This window comes from Ammodytes marinus (genome assembly GCF_949987685.1).
Source record: "Ammodytes marinus genome assembly, chromosome: 17".
NCBI lineage: Eukaryota > Metazoa > Chordata > Actinopteri > Uranoscopiformes > Ammodytidae > Ammodytes > Ammodytes marinus.
Window position 1 is genome coordinate 384,535 of NC_137221.1, and position 17,205 is coordinate 401,739.

At 43.8% G+C, this 17,205-nt stretch overlaps 1 protein-coding gene across 1 annotated transcript in view; it reads right to left on the reverse strand.

Moving 5' to 3' along the window:
- The window catches only part of LOC307264006 (ATPase family AAA domain-containing protein 2-like), a gene marked incomplete at both ends in the record, with an annotated part of 40,636 nt that overhangs the window by 8,196 nt on the left and 15,235 nt on the right, over window positions 1–17,205 (reverse strand). The window contains 8 exons of the mRNA XM_080045330.1: window positions 1,039–1,174; window positions 2,267–2,452; window positions 2,798–2,984; window positions 5,188–5,225; window positions 5,759–5,914; window positions 14,279–14,388; window positions 14,979–15,296; window positions 15,935–16,025. Of these exons, the coding sequence (XP_079901456.1) occupies window positions 1,039–1,174; window positions 2,267–2,452; window positions 2,798–2,984; window positions 5,188–5,225; window positions 5,759–5,914; window positions 14,279–14,388; window positions 14,979–15,296; window positions 15,935–16,025 (1,222 nt within the window). The remainder of the gene's footprint in view (window positions 1–1,038; window positions 1,175–2,266; window positions 2,453–2,797; window positions 2,985–5,187; window positions 5,226–5,758; window positions 5,915–14,278; window positions 14,389–14,978; window positions 15,297–15,934; window positions 16,026–17,205) is intronic.

Genomic DNA, 17,205 nt, shown 5'->3' on the forward strand with positions numbered 1-17,205 from the left:
AGGAGAGCGAGCGAGCGGTAGCGTGTGTCAATCAAGTGAAGTAATGAACAAGTCCGGGTCCGTGTGTGTGTGTGTGTGTTATACAGTGTGAGATAATGCAGACACACTGCCGATAGAAGTGAAGTGTGTTAACGTTAACCCCCGAAATAACATCCTTGGAGGGACAGTATAACAGTAATAGCTCATGGATCAGCCATGGACCTGTGAAGAGCGTGACCGGCTTTGCGGCGACGTGATGACGTACATTAAGTCAACATGTACGTCATTTTTCGAACCCAAAGGAAAACGTTTTTTTCAAATCTTAGTAAAGTTCTAAAATGATTTACAATACAAAACATTTCTTAAATTGCCGATATTTAACATATTGCAATTTTTTTCAATATCAACACCAGCATATAAGTGTTCCTTAACAACATAGTGATTTAATTCAGCTTCTATCTCAAAAAACAAGTAAAAGGGTGCAGTTACACTTTAAATGTGAAGTTGGTATTTTCTTTTCTTATGGTGTAAATTATGTGCTACGAAAATAACTATTATGATGTTGGTCTTTTATGAGTTCTTTATTATCTTTAGCCTGTGTGTGTGTGTGTGTGGGGGGGGGGGGGGTATTTTGTTTTAGCCGAGTTAAATCTTCCTCTCTTCTCCTCTCCTCTCTTCTGTTTTACCTCTCGTTCGTATTCGTGTAGAGTCTGTAAACTCCGGCGGTGGCCTGTTGCTTTAAATCTTGCCGCCGTAAAGGATTATGGGATACCACTATCTCCTTTCCTTTAGCATAGGTTGGTCAGGAGCAACCTATGCTAAAGGAGGGTTAAAGGATGAATCGAGGCTCCTTTCCTATGCCTTTCCTAAGCATTTTGAGAATTCGGATCACCTATCTGCCGAGTACTTCCGGTTCAGCTCGATAGGAAAGGAAATTTCCTATGCAAAAAAAAGTTTTCGGATAGGCCCTCTGTCTGTCTGTCTGTCTGTCTGTCTGTCTGTCTGTCTGTCTGTCTGTCTGTCTGTCTCACTCTCTGTCTGTCTGTCTGTCTCACTCACAGGCTTTCTTGTTGGTGGGCGGGGCCTCTGAGCCCTGGTCCATGATCAGCTCCTGGAAGAAGTTTGTTCGTTCCTGTTTGGTTGGAACTGCGACGGTGTAAACCTCCCCGTACTCCACCCGGAACAGGGACTGGATCTGGGGACGGAGACTAATGTCAATGTGCCTCGTGGAAATGGACTAAATTGACTTACTTAAATGTGCAGTGTGTAATATGACATCATCAAGAAAGTTCTACAAAGTTCTAGAATGCAACACTCCCTGGGTAACCCCAACCCTTTAGAATAATAACAGAAGCTACAGTGGCCTTCAAGGACAAGAACAATTCTACATTCCAAACAATGCACCTGATGACATTCCAAAAACATGGATGCCTCCATAAGACTTGCCCGCTCAATGTACAAAATGTATATTAATAATTGTAATTCTCCGCTCAGGAGGATAATTCAGATTATTGGCAGAGGTGATTTTACACCAATGAGGACATATTTATGAATGAGGATAGTGATTTTAGCTAATCAATTACTTAAAATGTTACACAGTGTCCCTTTAAAGTGCGTATTGGAAGTTAAAAATAGTTCTAGATGTATACATAATCTATTATGGACATGCCCATTGAAAAATAATATGCAGGATTTTTTTTTTTGTCAAAACATAAGAATATTGATTCCGAGAGCAAAGTGGCTGTTTTGAGCTAAGCTCCTACAAAGTTCTTTTTTTAACCCCCTACGTCAAACGCGTCATATTACGTAGCATCTGGTAGATGACTGAACGTGAATGCATCTACGTGCAGACAGTAGTAGCACAGTTGTAAAAGCCCTACTAACGTCCTCCCTCCTACATACTCAACATGTACTGTATATACTACATACTGTCTACTAAACCAGACAGAGACACAAGTAAAAGATTAAAACTGTGGCACAGTGGATTGCTCCGGTGTTGTAGTGGATAGATTGTGTACCATATTGGCTCCGGCCTTCGTTGCAGTGGTCGCGGGTTCAAATCCAACCCATGGACCTTTACTGCAGGTCATCCCCCTCCTCTCTCTGTCTCTGTCTCCCCATTTCAACTCTGTACTGTCTAATACAGCTTGAAAATGCCAAAAAATAATCTTAAAAACAAAAAAAACTGTGTGTGTGTGTGTGTGTGTGTGTGTGTGTGTGTGTGTGTGTGTGTGTGTGTGTGTGTGTGTGTGTGTGTGCGAGCGTGTGTGCATGTGTGTGTGTGTACCTCGGGGTCCAGCTGTTTGAGGGGCAGGCTGCAGGTGGCCAGCAGCAGGATGGGGCAGAAGGAGGGGATGGAGTTGAGCAGAGAGAGGAAGGAGGCTTTGAGCGAGGGGCCGGCCGTGTCCCACCATTGGTGGATGTGAGGCAGGTACAGGATGGAGGGAGAGGTACGCTTAGCCTCACAGAACACCTGAGAGCAACAACGACTATTATAAAAATATATACAAACATACACCCAACACACATACATTATGTTTTCAAATAATACCGATGTTTCCACATTGGTGACGGGGATGATTTGACAGCAGCGAAATAATAGATTTATAAAAAAAAATTATCGACAGATGAATATATTTTTCCAAAGAGCTTTGAACGTCTTGACATTACTGGAGCTCTTTAAGCTTAACCCACAGGGGGGCGGTATAAACAAGGGTAAAGACTGCAACATCACATTCAACATCACAATTCCTCATGTGCAACTTCACTTGTGTTGAAACAACACACAAATGCATAACAATGCAATGTGTGTACTAGCCTGTGCGCAGGCCTCCTCCGGCGAGGTGCCGCTGGCTCCAAACAGCACAGCAGAGTCGAGGCTGTGCGTGGTGAATCGCTCCATGGCGTGCAGCAGGGCGGGCGCCAGGTGGGACGTCTGACCGGCGCCCTCACGACCGCACAGCAGCATCCGGGGCCGGTGGGAGGTCGGGATCCGCACTGCACTCCTGCAACAATACAGCAAGAGAAGAAGAAGAGGTTCAAACACTCCTGTGATGTCACACTAGTAAAATGTAGGGTTAGACAGTGAGACCATAAAACTCTCTTTCTGCCTTTTCTCAGGCTAGGATGAACCGATTTCTAAAATGGTTACACATTTATACTACATAGGATCTCAGAGTTCAATACACCTTCATATTCCCACCGGTGAAGTAGGTCTTTAAATACTCCGGCAGCAATACAACCACAGAGGAAGAAGAGGTTTAAAGGTGCAGTGTGTAATATTGGAATATTTAGTGGCATCAAGTGGCACTCCCACACAGCCGGATGTTTGTTCTACCGCACACACGCACGCACACATTTGATTGGGGCTTTTAATGCTCCTTTAATATAGAGAATAATTTGGGTGATTTTTTTAACAGTATTTATTGGAATCAAAGCCAGGGTCGAGAATGGACTGCTAGGCATCCGAGGTACTTTCCTTCAAACACAACTGAGATGGGTCTGGTTTCAGACACGGATACAGTAGGGAAATAATTTTTTTTTAAATTAAAACGGTCTTAAAAAGTCTTAAGTTTGATCTTGAATGATCAGATACTACTAGATCTACTGGTCTGGCCGTGTGTGTGTGTGTGTGTGTGTGTGTGTGTGTGTGTGTGTGTGTGTGTGTCTGACCTGGCCGTGTGTGTGTGTGTGTGACCTGGGCGTGTGTGTGTGTGTGTGTGTGTGTGTGTGTGTGTGTGTGTGTGACCTGGCTGTGTGTGTGTGTGTGTGTGACCTGGCCGTGTGTGTGTTTGTGTGTGTGTGTGTGTGTGTGTGACCTGGCTGTGTGTGTGTGTGTGTGACCTGGCTGTGTGTGTGTGTGTGTGTGTGTGTGTGTGTGTGTGTGTGTGTGTGTGTGTGTGTGTGACCTGGCTGTGTGTGTGACCTGGCTGTGTGTGTGTGACCTGGCCGTGTGTGTGTGTGTGTGTGTGTGTGTGTGTGTGTGACCTGGCTGTGTGTGTGTGTGTGTGTGTGTGTGTGTGTGTGTGTGTGTGTGACCTGGCTGTGTGTGTGTGTGTGTGTGTGTGTGTGTGTGTGTGTGTGTGTGTGTGTGTGTGTGTGACCTGGCTGTGTGTGTGTGTGTGTGTGTGTGTGTGTGTGTGTGTGTGTGTGTGTGTGTGTGTGTGTGTGACCTGGCTGTGTGTGTGTGTGTGTGACCTGGCTGTGTGTGTGTGTGTGTGTGTGTGTGACCTGGCTGTGTGTGTGTGTGTGTGTGACCTGGCCGTGTGTGTGTGTGTGTGTGTGTGTGTGTGTGTGTGTGTGTGTGTGTGTGTGTGTGTGTGTGTGTGTGTGTGTGTGTGTGTGTGTGACCTGGCTGTGTGTGTGTGTGTGTGTGTGTGTGACCTGGCTGTGTGTGTGTGTGTGTGTGTGACCTGGCTGTGTGTGTGTGTGTGTGTGTGTGTGTGTGTGTGTGTGTGTGTGTGTGTGTGTGTGTGTGTGTGTGTGTGTGTGACCTGGCTGTGTGTGTGTGTGTGTGTGTGTGTGACCTGGCTGTGTGTGTGTGTGTGTGACCTGGCTGTGTGTGTGTGTGTGTGTGTGTGTGTGTGTGTGTGTGTGTGTGTGTGTGTGTGTGTGTGTGTGACCTGGCTGTGTGTGTGTGTGTGTGTGTGTGTGACCTGGCTGTGTGTGTGTGTGTGTGTGTGTGTGTGTGTGTGTGTGTGTGTGTGACGTGTGTGACCTGGCCGTGTGTGTGTGTGTGTGTGTGTGTGTGTGACCTGGCCGTGTGTGTGTGTGTGTGTGTGACCTGGCTGTGTGTGTGTGTGTGTGTGTGTGACCTGGCTGTGTGTGTGTGTGTGTGTGTGTGTGTGTGTGTGTGACCTGGCTGTGTGTGTGTGTGTGTGTGACCTGGCTGTGTGTGTGTGTGTGTGTGTGTTCACGCAGCACACGCAGCTCACGCAGCACACGCAGCTCACGCAGCTCACGCAGCACACGCAGCACACGCAGCTCACGCAGCACACGCAGCACACGCAGCACACGCTCACCTGAGCAACAGCAGTAGCACGCTCACCTGAGCAACAGCACAGGCTTCACCATCCCCACCAGGCCAGGCTGGGCCAAGGCTCTACCATCTACACGGGATATCACCAACCCTGCACTGAACGCAGCAGCTCCATACAGCAAGCTAGCACCAGCTACCACTATGCTACAAACGTGTGAATGCAATCTTACCTTAGGTCGACTGAAGGAGAGGATCTCTGGTCTGCAAGCTGAACTCAGGGGTAAAAACGACATCATCATGGAGCTATCCTCTGTTGCTTCCACTCAAATGAAGCACCTTGTCGCCCTAAGATCCTCTGGCTGCGGCTCCCTCTGCATGGCAGGCGATGATCCTACTCTCCCGTGGCCCGGCTCCGCCATTGTGGGATCCTCTTCTCCTGTCACTGTGCCCGGGCCCGTGTTAGCCATACCCAACGATCAGTGGAGTCTACTTGGTGCAAAACCTAAGCTGGCAGCGACTGTCAACAAAGGGGATGGACAATTCCCGCTGAGCTCGACCCCTGTTAAACCGATAAATTGGTTAACAGCCCGCAAGGGTAAACATTGTGGTCGTCCGCGGACTCCCCCAACACCGCAGCGCCTGGAGCTTGGCAACAGATTCGAAGTTATGAGCCTACAGGAGTTTCCATCAATGGCAAATGGCTCTAGCTCTCCTCCCCGGTTCCAGCCACGTCCAGTTGGCCACGGTTCACCTGTGGACAGGGATACCACCACTGCCCTGGCACGCGCCACCACGTCCTACCCTTCCGCTGTTCCGATACCCGCCGCCTCCTCTTCCTCCGCTGTCACTTCGCTGCCCGCCGCCGCTTCCTACGCCGCCGCTGTCTCCTCTCCACCTGTGGCCGGTGTTTCCCAGACGTCTCGTCGTTCCAACACGGGAGAGAACCGACGCAGGATGCTGCAGGATGCCATCATCAGACGATCAGAAGGATCCACCAGACGCCCGGCTCAACCTACGCAACTTTGCCGCTCTGGACCGCGGGCATCAACACTGCAGGCTAATGATCCAGCCCGGCCTTCACCTGGTTGCTCTGCAGCGCAGCAGGGCCGAGCAGCGGAGCTCCAGTGCCTCCTCATTGGCTCATCCATGGTCCGACAAGTTCTCCTGCCGAGGGCGGAGACCTTCTGCTATCCCGGTGCCCAGGTATCCCACATCAACTCAGTGCTACCACACATTATCCACAGTAATCCCGCTGCATCTATGGTCGTGACACATATCGGCTCAAATGACCTTAAGTCAGAAAAGTCAGAAAGTCTTAAAACTGATTTTAAAGCCCTAATCGATTCCGTCCTGACCGCTGGGAAACAATGTATCGTCTCTGGTCCCATGCCTTCCCCTCGATTTGGTGACATCAAATTCAGCCGCGCACGCCAACTTCATGTTTGGCTCAAACAGTATTGTCTCTCCATGGGCATTCCCTTTGTCGACAATTTTAACGTTTTCTGGAACAGACCGTCTTTCTTTGCCAGCGATGGTTTGCATTTAAACAAACAAGGGAAACATCTTCTGGCCAGCAATATGCTCTTAACAATAAAATCGGTTCCTAGCGTCACTCCTCTTGCAAACTCTGTCCAGCATGATTGACTATCTCCACACCTGGTCAGTCAAGAGGTAGTTAGCTCACGTGACACAGCCTCCATGACCACTAGTCCCCATGCATCTAGCGCCCCCTCCAGGCCTGGAACATCCATTACTATAAAAACTCACCCAATCCCTGTATGTCAGTCTGTCAGATCATCATTAATCCCTCCTCATAGATTTTACAGGTCACGCCACAGACCACTTGGGATTACAAGTAACTTGAAAAATGTACCTATTATGTGTAATAGGTCAATTGTGTTGGACCACCCCGCTGTTGATAACCTGGACATGAGCATATCAAAGCTAAACTCACCAAACATCCTCAAAACAAGAAAGGGTTTGGGTTTTCTTCACTTAAACATAAGAAGTTTGCTTCAGCACAATAAATTAGACCATGTTAACATCTTAGTGTCTCAGGCTGACCCAGATGTCTTGGTTCTAACTGAATCATGGTTGAAGAGCAGTACACATGACTCTATGGTGGCAATAAATGATTATAGTTTATTCAGAATAGACAGGACCACACGGGGTGGGGGAGTGGCTGTCTATGTTAAATCACATTATTCTGTATCATTACTACATGCTGTCTCTGTTCGAAGCTGCTTTGAATTTATTGCTTTGGAATTGTCTTTATCATCCAATGATTGTTTTGTTGTAATTGGTGTGTACAGGCCCCCTTCAGCAGTAAATAGCTCCTTGAGTGAGCTAGCACATTTAATCTCTCCATATGTAAATAGAGAGGTCATTATGATGGGTGATTTTAACATTGACTGGCTTTCTGGTGCCTCTGAACCTTTTAAAGAAATATGTAGCAACCTAAATCTTACACAAATAATAACTGAGCCCACAAGACCAAATCTAAAAAACCCAGCAAAATCAACTTTGATCGATTTAATATTATCAAATCAAAGCAATAAAATAGTTTCTGCTGGTGTCTTTGAGCTTGGAATCAGTGATCACTGCCCGGTGGCCTGTATCAGAAGTATTCATCTTAAAAAATCTCAACCCAAAATCATCATTAAGCGTAATTTTAAAGGTTTTAACGAGCAAGCATTTTTAAATGAACTCTATCAAAGTGACATTCATCTCACAAGTGAAATATCTGATGTGGAATTGGCCTTAGAATTTTTCACCAATACTTTCTCCTCCATTTTGAACAAGCATGCACCCCTTAAAAAGCACAGAGTAAAAAATAGATCAAACCCCTGGTTCACAAATGAATTGTCCGATATATTTGCAGAGAGAAATAAAGCATGGTCCCTAGCTAGACGCTCTGGTGAAAACTCCAAGTGGACTGCTTTCAGACAAATCAGAAATAGGTGCATATCCATGGTTAGGAAAGCTAAATCAGACTACTACCTCGAACTAATTTCAAACTGCTACTCCAACCCTGCACTATTTTGGAAGGCTGTGAATTATAACAAAAACAATTCTAGCACTGTTCCCAGTCAGTTAAAAATAAATGATCATATTTTAAATGATCAGAAAGAAATTGGTTTAGCTTTCAATAAACACTTTATAGCTGCTGGTAAACTCTTTCACAATGGAGTATCTACGCCTTCTACGCCTACCACCACGAGAAATAAAAATAGCATACCACCTGTCTCTAAAACTCCTCTTTTCAGCCTTGTTCAAGTCCCAACAAGTATTGTTGTAGATGCGCTTCTTGCCATCAACCCCAGGAAGTACATGGGAGAGGACAATTTGGACCCATTTTCAATAAATCTCTCTGCACTTATCATATCAAAACAAATAACCCATATTTTTAATCTTTCCATCTCCTCTGGTATTGTTCCTAAAGTCTGGAAAAAAGCTCACGTCATTCCATTACATAAAGGGGGTGACAAAAGTGATCTTAACAATTACAGGCCAATTTCCAAACTCCCATGCCTGGCAAAAATTCTAGAATCAGTCATTAATACTCAGTTGAAATCCTTTTTATCCAGTGCTTCCATTTTGAGTCCATTTCAATCTGGTTTTAGGGCAGGCCACAGTACTGTATCTGCTGTCACTTTGGTCTTAGACAACATTGTTACAGCTATCGATAAAAAAATGCACTGTGCAGCACTTTTTGTTGATCTGTCAAAAGCTTTTGATACTTTAGATCACCATTTGCTTTTAGAGAGGCTGCATGAAATTGGTTTTGATTATTCTACATGTAGCTGGTTTAGGGACTATCTCTCTGATAGACAGCAGTCAGTTAAGCTGGGAAACTACCAAACTGAGTTTTTAACAGTTACAAATGGTGTTCCGCAGGGCTCAATTTTAGGTCCAGTCCTATTCACAATTTACATCAATAACATTGTTTCATCACTACAAAACTGTCATGCCCATTTGTATGCGGACGACACTGTACTGTATTGCATTTCTGATTCAGTGCAACAATCTGTTCAGAACCTACAGAGCTCTTTTAACACCCTGCAGAACTGTCTAGTGGATCTCAGGCTTGTCCTTAATATAGAAAAAACAAAATATATGTGCTTTTCCAGAGCAAGAATTACACATTTTAATGATCTTATTATTCACACAAATAATGGATCTCATATTGAAAGAGTCACTGAATATAAATATCTTGGCATCTGGATAGATGAAAAACTCTCTTTTACATTTCACATAAAAAATCTTGTCTGTCGTCTCCGACAAAAGATTGGCTATTTTTATAGGAATAAAGCCACCTTCCCGTTGTTCAGTAGGAAAAGGATTATTGAGGCAGTTTTTATGTCTGTCCTTGATTACGGTGATGTGGTTTATCGGCATGCATCTCGTTCATGCCTTAAACTCCTAGACTCTGTATTTCACTCTGCTTTGAGATTCATTACAGGAGATGCTTATGATACACACCATTGTGTTTTATATGAAAAGGTTGGGTGGTCCTCCCTTAAGGAGAGACGTGATGCACATTGGCATATTTTTATATATAAAGCTCTGACTGGAAAGCTACCACTATATTTGACAGAAATGCTGCTTATTTCAGATGGGCTTTATCAAACCCGCTCAACTGACATGCTCATGTTATATGTCCCCTATGCCCGGTCTGAGCTTGGTAAAACCGCTTTTAGCCATAGTGCCCCTGACTCCTGGAACAGCCTACAACATACAATTAAAATAAATACACTCATAACTGTTAACCAATTTAAAATTATTATTTTGAATCAACCCCTCTACACTTGTAACTGTTTTAATTAGGCTATTATGTCTCTCATTCAATTGATCTGAATGTTTTAAATTGTTGTTGTCTGTGTGACCTGCAGGATGCCATCATCAGACGATCAGAAGGATCCACCAGACGCCCGGCTCAACCTACGCAACTTTGCCGCTCTGGACCGCGGGCATCAACACTGCAGGCTAATGATCCAGCCCGGCCTTCACCTGGTTGCTCTGCAGCGCAGCAGGGCCGAGCAGCGGAGCTCCAGTGCCTCCTCATTGGCTCATCCATGGTCCGACAAGTTCTCCTGCCGAGGGCGGAGACCTTCTGCTATCCCGGTGCCCAGGTATCCCACATCAACTCAGTGCTACCACACATTATCCACAGTAATCCCGCTGCATCTATGGTCGTGACACATATTGGCTCAAATGACCTTAAGTCAGAAAAGTCAGAAAGTCTTAAAACTGATTTTAAAGCCCTAATCGATTCCGTCCTGACCGCTGGGAAACAATGTATCGTCTCTGGTCCCATGCCTTCCCCTCGATTTGGTGACATCAAATTCAGCCGCGCACGCCAACTTCATGTTTGGCTCAAACAGTATTGTCTCTCCATGGGCATTCCCTTTGTCGACAATTTTAACGTTTTCTGGAACAGACCGTCTTTCTTTGCCAGCGATGGTTTGCATTTAAACAAACAAGGGAAACATCTTCTGGCCAGCAATATGCTCTTAACAATAAAATCGGTTCCTAGCGTCACTCCTCTTGCAAACTCTGTCCAGCATGATTGACTATCTCCACACCTGGTCAGTCAAGAGGTAGTTAGCTCACGTGACACAGCCTCCATGACCACTAGTCCCCATGCATCTAGCGCCCCCTCCAGGCCTGGAACATCCATTACTATAAAAACTCACCCAATCCCTGTATGTCAGTCTGTCAGATCATCATTAATCCCTCCTCATAGATTTTACAGGTCACGCCACAGACCACTTGGGATTACAAGTAACTTGAAAAATGTACCTATTATGTGTAATAGGTCAATTGTGTTGGACCACCCCGCTGTTGATAACCTGGACATGAGCATATCAAAGCTAAACTCACCAAACATCCTCAAAACAAGAAAGGGTTTGGGTTTTCTTCACTTAAACATAAGAAGTTTGCTTCAGCACAATAAATTAGACCATGTTAACATCTTAGTGTCTCAGGCTGACCCAGATGTCTTGGTTCTAACTGAATCATGGTTGAAGAGCAGTACACATGACTCTATGGTGGCAATAAATGATTATAGTTTATTCAGAATAGACAGGACCACACGGGGTGGGGGAGTGGCTGTCTATGTTAAATCACATTATTCTGTATCATTACTACATGCTGTCTCTGTTCGAAGCTGCTTTGAATTTATTGCTTTGGAATTGTCTTTATCGTTAAATGATTGTGTTATTGTAATTGGTGTATACAGGCCCCCTTCAGCAGTAAATAGCTCCTTGAGTGAGCTAGCACATTTAATCTCTCCATATGTAAATAGAGAGGTCATTATGATGGGTGATTTTAACATTGACTGGCTTTCTGGTGCCTCTGAACCTTTTAAAGAAATATGTAGCAACCTAAATCTTACACAAATAATAACTGAGCCCACAAGACCAAATCTAAAAAACCCAGCAAAATCAACTTTGATCGATTTAATATTATCAAATCAAAGCAATAAAATAGTTTCTGCTGGTGTCTTTGAGCTTGGAATCAGTGATCACTGCCCGGTGGCCTGTATCAGAAGTATTCATCTTAAAAAATCTCAACCCAAAATCATCATTAAGCGTAATTTTAAAGGTTTTAACGAGCAAGCATTTTTAAATGAACTCTATCAAAGTGACATTCATCTCACAAGTGAAATATCTGATGTGGAATTGGCCTTAGAATTTTTCACCAATACTTTCTCCTCCATTTTGAACAAGCATGCACCCCTTAAAAAGCACAGAGTAAAAAATAGATCAAACCCCTGGTTCACAAATGAATTGTCCGATATATTTGCAGAGAGAAATAAAGCATGGTCCCTAGCTAGACGCTCTGGTGAAAACTCCAAGTGGACTGCTTTCAGACAAATCAGAAATAGGTGCATATCCATGGTTAGGAAAGCTAAATCAGACTACTACCTCGAACTAATTTCAAACTGCTACTCCAACCCTGCACTATTTTGGAAGGCTGTGAATTATAACAAAAACAATTCTAGCACTGTTCCCAGTCAGTTAAAAATAAATGATCATATTTTAAATGATCAGAAAGAAATTGGTTTAGCTTTCAATAAACACTTTATAGCTGCTGGTAAACTCTTTCACAATGGAGTATCTACGCCTTCTACGCCTACCACCACGAGAAATAAAAATAGCATACCACCTGTCTCTAAAACTCCTCTTTTCAGCCTTGTTCAAGTCCCAACAAGTATTGTTGTAGATGCGCTTCTTGCCATCAACCCCAGGAAGTACATGGGAGAGGACAATTTGGACCCATTTTCAATAAATCTCTCTGCACTTATCATATCAAAACAAATAACCCATATTTTTAATCTTTCCATCTCCTCTGGTATTGTTCCTAAAGTCTGGAAAAAAGCTCACGTCATTCCATTACATAAAGGGGGTGACAAAAGTGATCTTAACAATTACAGGCCAATTTCCAAACTCCCATGCCTGGCAAAAATTCTAGAATCAGTCATTAATACTCAGTTGAAATCCTTTTTATCCAGTGCTTCCATTTTGAGTCCATTTCAATCTGGTTTTAGGGCAGGCCACAGTACTGTATCTGCTGTCACTTTGGTCTTAGACAACATTGTTACAGCTATCGATAAAAAAATGCACTGTGCAGCACTTTTTGTTGATCTGTCAAAAGCTTTTGATACTTTAGATCACCATTTGCTTTTAGAGAGGCTGCATGAAATTGGTTTTGATTATTCTACATGTAGCTGGTTTAGGGACTATCTCTCTGATAGACAGCAGTCAGTTAAGCTGGGAAACTACCAAACTGAGTTTTTAACAGTTACAAATGGTGTTCCGCAGGGCTCAATTTTAGGTCCAGTCCTATTCACAATTTACATCAATAACATTGTTTCATCACTACAAAACTGTCATGCCCATTTGTATGCGGACGACACTGTACTGTATTGCATTTCTGATTCAGTGCAACAATCTGTTCAGAACCTACAGAGCTCTTTTAACACCCTGCAGAACTGTCTAGTGGATCTCAGGCTTGTCCTTAATATAGAAAAAACAAAATATATGTGCTTTTCCAGAGCAAGAATTACACATTTTAATGATCTTATTATTCACACAAATAATGGATCTCATATTGAAAGAGTCACTGAATATAAATATCTTGGCATCTGGATAGATGAAAAACTCTCTTTTACATTTCACATAAAAAATCTTGTCTGTCGTCTCCGACAAAAGATTGGCTATTTTTATAGGAATAAAGCCACCTTCCCGTTGTTCAGTAGGAAAAGGATTATTGAGGCAGTTTTTATGTCTGTCCTTGATTACGGTGATGTGGTTTATCGGCATGCATCTCGTTCATGCCTTAAACTCCTAGACTCTGTATTTCACTCTGCTTTGAGATTCATTACAGGAGATGCTTATGATACACACCATTGTGTTTTATATGAAAAGGTTGGGTGGTCCTCCCTTAAGGAGAGACGTGATGCACATTGGCATATTTTTATATATAAAGCTCTGACTGGAAAGCTACCACTATATTTGACAGAAATGCTGCTTATTTCAGATGGGCTTTATCAAACCCGCTCAACTGACATGCTCATGTTATATGTCCCCTATGCCCGGTCTGAGCTTGGTAAAACCGCTTTTAGCCATAGTGCCCCTGACTCCTGGAACAGCCTACAACATACAATTAAAATAAATACACTCATAACTGTTAACCAATTTAAAATTATTATTTTGAATCAGCCCCTCTACACTTGTAACTGTTTTAATTAGGCTATTATGTCTCTCATTCAATTGATCTGAATGTTTTAAATTGTTGTTGTCTGTGTGTGTGTGTGTGTGTGTGTGTGTGTGTGTGTAAACTTGTTATGTATTCTCATTGTATATTGTGTATCTGTACAAACTCGACGTCATTGTAAAAGAGGGTCACCCCTCAATTGATCTTTCGAGGTTAAATAAAGGAAAATGAAATGAAATGAGTGTGTGACCTGGCCGTGTGTGTGTGTGTGTGTGACCTGGCTGTGTGTGTGTGTGTGTGTGTGTGTGACCTGGCTGTGTGTGTGTGTGTGTGTGTGTGTGTGTGTGACCTGGCCGTGTGTGTGTGTGTGTGTGTGTGTGTGACCTGGCCGTGTGTGTGTGTGTGTGTGTGTGACCTGGCTGTGTGTGTGTGTGTGTGTGTGTGTGACCTGGCTGTGTGTGTGTGTGTGTGTGTGTGTGTGTGTGACCTGGCCGTGTGTGTGTGTGTGTGTGTGTGTGTGACCTGGCCGTGTGTGTGTGTGTGTGTGTGTGTGTGTGTGTGTGTGTGTGTGTGTGTGTGTGTGTGTGTGTGTGACCTGGCCGTGTGCAGGAACTTCTTTCCCTTGGCGGTTGCAGGAGCCGAGATGCTCGAGCTGTTTGAGGCGTCGTCTCCACACAACACACTGTCGTCAAGGAGACCGGACACCAGGTCTGACCAGAGGAAAAACACAAATATAAAATGTTCAAAAATAAATAAAAACTGTTTACTTTTCTACCAATAAAAGGTCAAAAACACCAACAAAAAAGTAATTAAATTTTTTTTTTTTCTTAAGAATTTCTATTTTGAATTTGAATTTCAAGCTCAAATGTAAAATATTTCGTGGTCCTCTCCTTGCACCTTTCAGATCTATCTACAGTATATCATTTGTGTGAGGATGGTGAGTAACACAGTAGCTATGACATATGCTCCTTTAGTAATGTTTCACACTTCACGCCAACAAAAAGTATAAAAAAAAAAAAAAAAAAAAAAAAAATAATAATAATAATAATAATAATAATAATAATAATAATAATAATAAAAAAATAAAAAAATAAAAATAAAAATAAAAATAAAAATAAAAATAAAAATAAAAATAAAAATAAAAATAAAAAAATAATAAAAATAATAAAAATAAAAATTTAAATATTAAATATAATATATAATATATAATATATAATAATATATATATATATAATATTATTATAAAATAAAAATAAATTAATAATAAAAAGAAACATTTAAATATTTCTCTCCCCCCTACCTGCTGGCTCCCTCTTCCTCTTGAGGCCCTGCTCTGCGTGTGGGAACAGCCTGTGCAGCGCCTCCAGGGTGAGGCCGAGCGCGTGGCCCAGGAGAGGCAGCACCACGGGGGACAGGGGCTTGGCCGGCGTGGCTGCAGAGCGGTGGGCGGCCGGCGTCATCTTCCTCATGGCCGACACAAAGTCACAGGAGCCGACGGCGATGGAGCCGACGTCCAGCAGCAGCTTCCGGGACGAGCCGTAGATCTGAGGGTAGCGCCGCCGCAGGGCGCACAGGGCCGCCTCCGTGCACACCGCACGAATGTCTGCCCCACAGTAACCTACAGTGGTAGAGAGTCAACACATCTATCTGTCTGTCTGTCTGTCTGTCTGTCTGTCTGTCTGTCTGTCTGTCTGTCTGTCTATCTATCTATCTGTCTGTCTGTCTGTCTGTCTGTCTGTCTGTGTCCATCTATCTGTCTATCTGTCCATCTGTCCATCTATCTATCTGTCCATCTATCTATCTATCTATCTATCTGTCCATCTATCTATCTGTCCATCTATCTATCTATCTATCTATCTATCTATCTATCTATCTATCTATCTATCTATCTATCTATCTATCTATCTATCTATCTATCTATCTATCTATCTATCTATCTATCTATCTATCTATCTATCTATCTATCTATCTATCTATCTATCTATCTGTCTGTCTGTCTGTCTGTCTGTCTGTCTGTCTGTCTGTCTGTCTGTCTGTCTGTCTGTCTGTCTGTCTGTCTGTCTGTCTGTCTATCTATCTATCTATCTATCTATCTATCTATCTGTCTGTCTCTCTGTCCATCTATCTGTCCATCTATCTATCTATCTGTCTGTCCATCTATCTATCTATCTATCTATCTATCTGTCTGTCTCTCTGTCCATCTATCTGTCCACCCATCAGAGTATGAATTGAATGAATGTGTCTTGTCTTTCTCACCGACACATTTCTCTGCGAGCTCCTCCAGGAAGTCTCCAGAGGGAGGAGGTCTCCAGTGAGTGGTGTGTATCTCCAGGATGTCTTTACGAGCCTGAAGAACAAACACAGAGAGACGGTCAGATCAAATGTTGCCTCTGTGTGGATCTAAACTAGCCCGGCACCGCCCGCTTCCCTACTCCCGCTCAATTGTCATTTCCCTTCAGTAGTCAGTCTGGGTCTGCGGTATATTCGCGGGTTATTCTCAGATTTTTGGCGGTCCAATCACCGAACAGAGGGAGTGGCTCAGAAGCCGGCGCATGACATATGTCACGACCAAACGTTATGCGATTGGTTGGCAGATTCAGAGTGGCACTGGGCCGCTCACTATATATAAAAACGTGTAAGGCCGTTAAGTTTGTCCGTTCTGAGCTACTGTAGAATCATGGCGGTGTATACTGGTATGATGAGGTAATGCATAGTGTAATGTGTGTACGGCATCATGCTTTCACCTCTCTGTCTGTCTGTGTGTGCATGTGTGTGTGTGCATGTGTGTGTGTGCATGTGTGTGTGTGTGTGTGTGCGTGTGTGTGCGTGTGTGTGTGTGTGTGTGTGTGTGTGTGTGTGTGTGTGTGTGTACGGCATCATTCTTTCACCTCTATGTCTGTCTGTGTGTGTGTGTGTGTGTGTGTGTGTGTGTGTGTGTGTGTGTGTGTGTGTGTGTGTGTGTACGGCATCATGCTTTTCACCTCTCTGTCTGTCTTTGTGTGCGTGCGTGCGTGTGTGTGCGTGTAATGTGTGTACGGCGTCATGCTTCTCACCTCTCTGTCTGGCTCTGTGTGTGTGTGTGTGGTGCTATACATTCACCTCTCTGTCTGGCTCTGTGTGTATGTGTGTGTGTGTGTGTGTGTGTGTGTGTGTGTGTGTGTGTGTGTGTGTGTGTGTGTGTGTGTGTGTGTGTATGTGTGTGTGTGTGTATGTGTATGTGTGTGTGTGTGTATGTGTATGTGTGTGTGTGTGCGTGTGTGTGTGTGTGCGTGCGTGTAATGTGTGTACGGCATCATGCTTCTCACCTCTCTGTCTGGCTCTGTGTGTGTGTGTGGATGGTGGTATACATTCACCTCTCTGTCTGGCTCTGTGTGTGTGTGGATGGTGGTATACATTCACCTCTCTGTCTGGCTCTGTGTGTGTGTGGATGGTGGTATACATTCACCTCTCTGTCTGGCTCTGTGTGTGTGTGGATGGTGGTATACATTCACCTCTCTGTCTGGCTCTGTGTGTGTGTGTGGATGGTG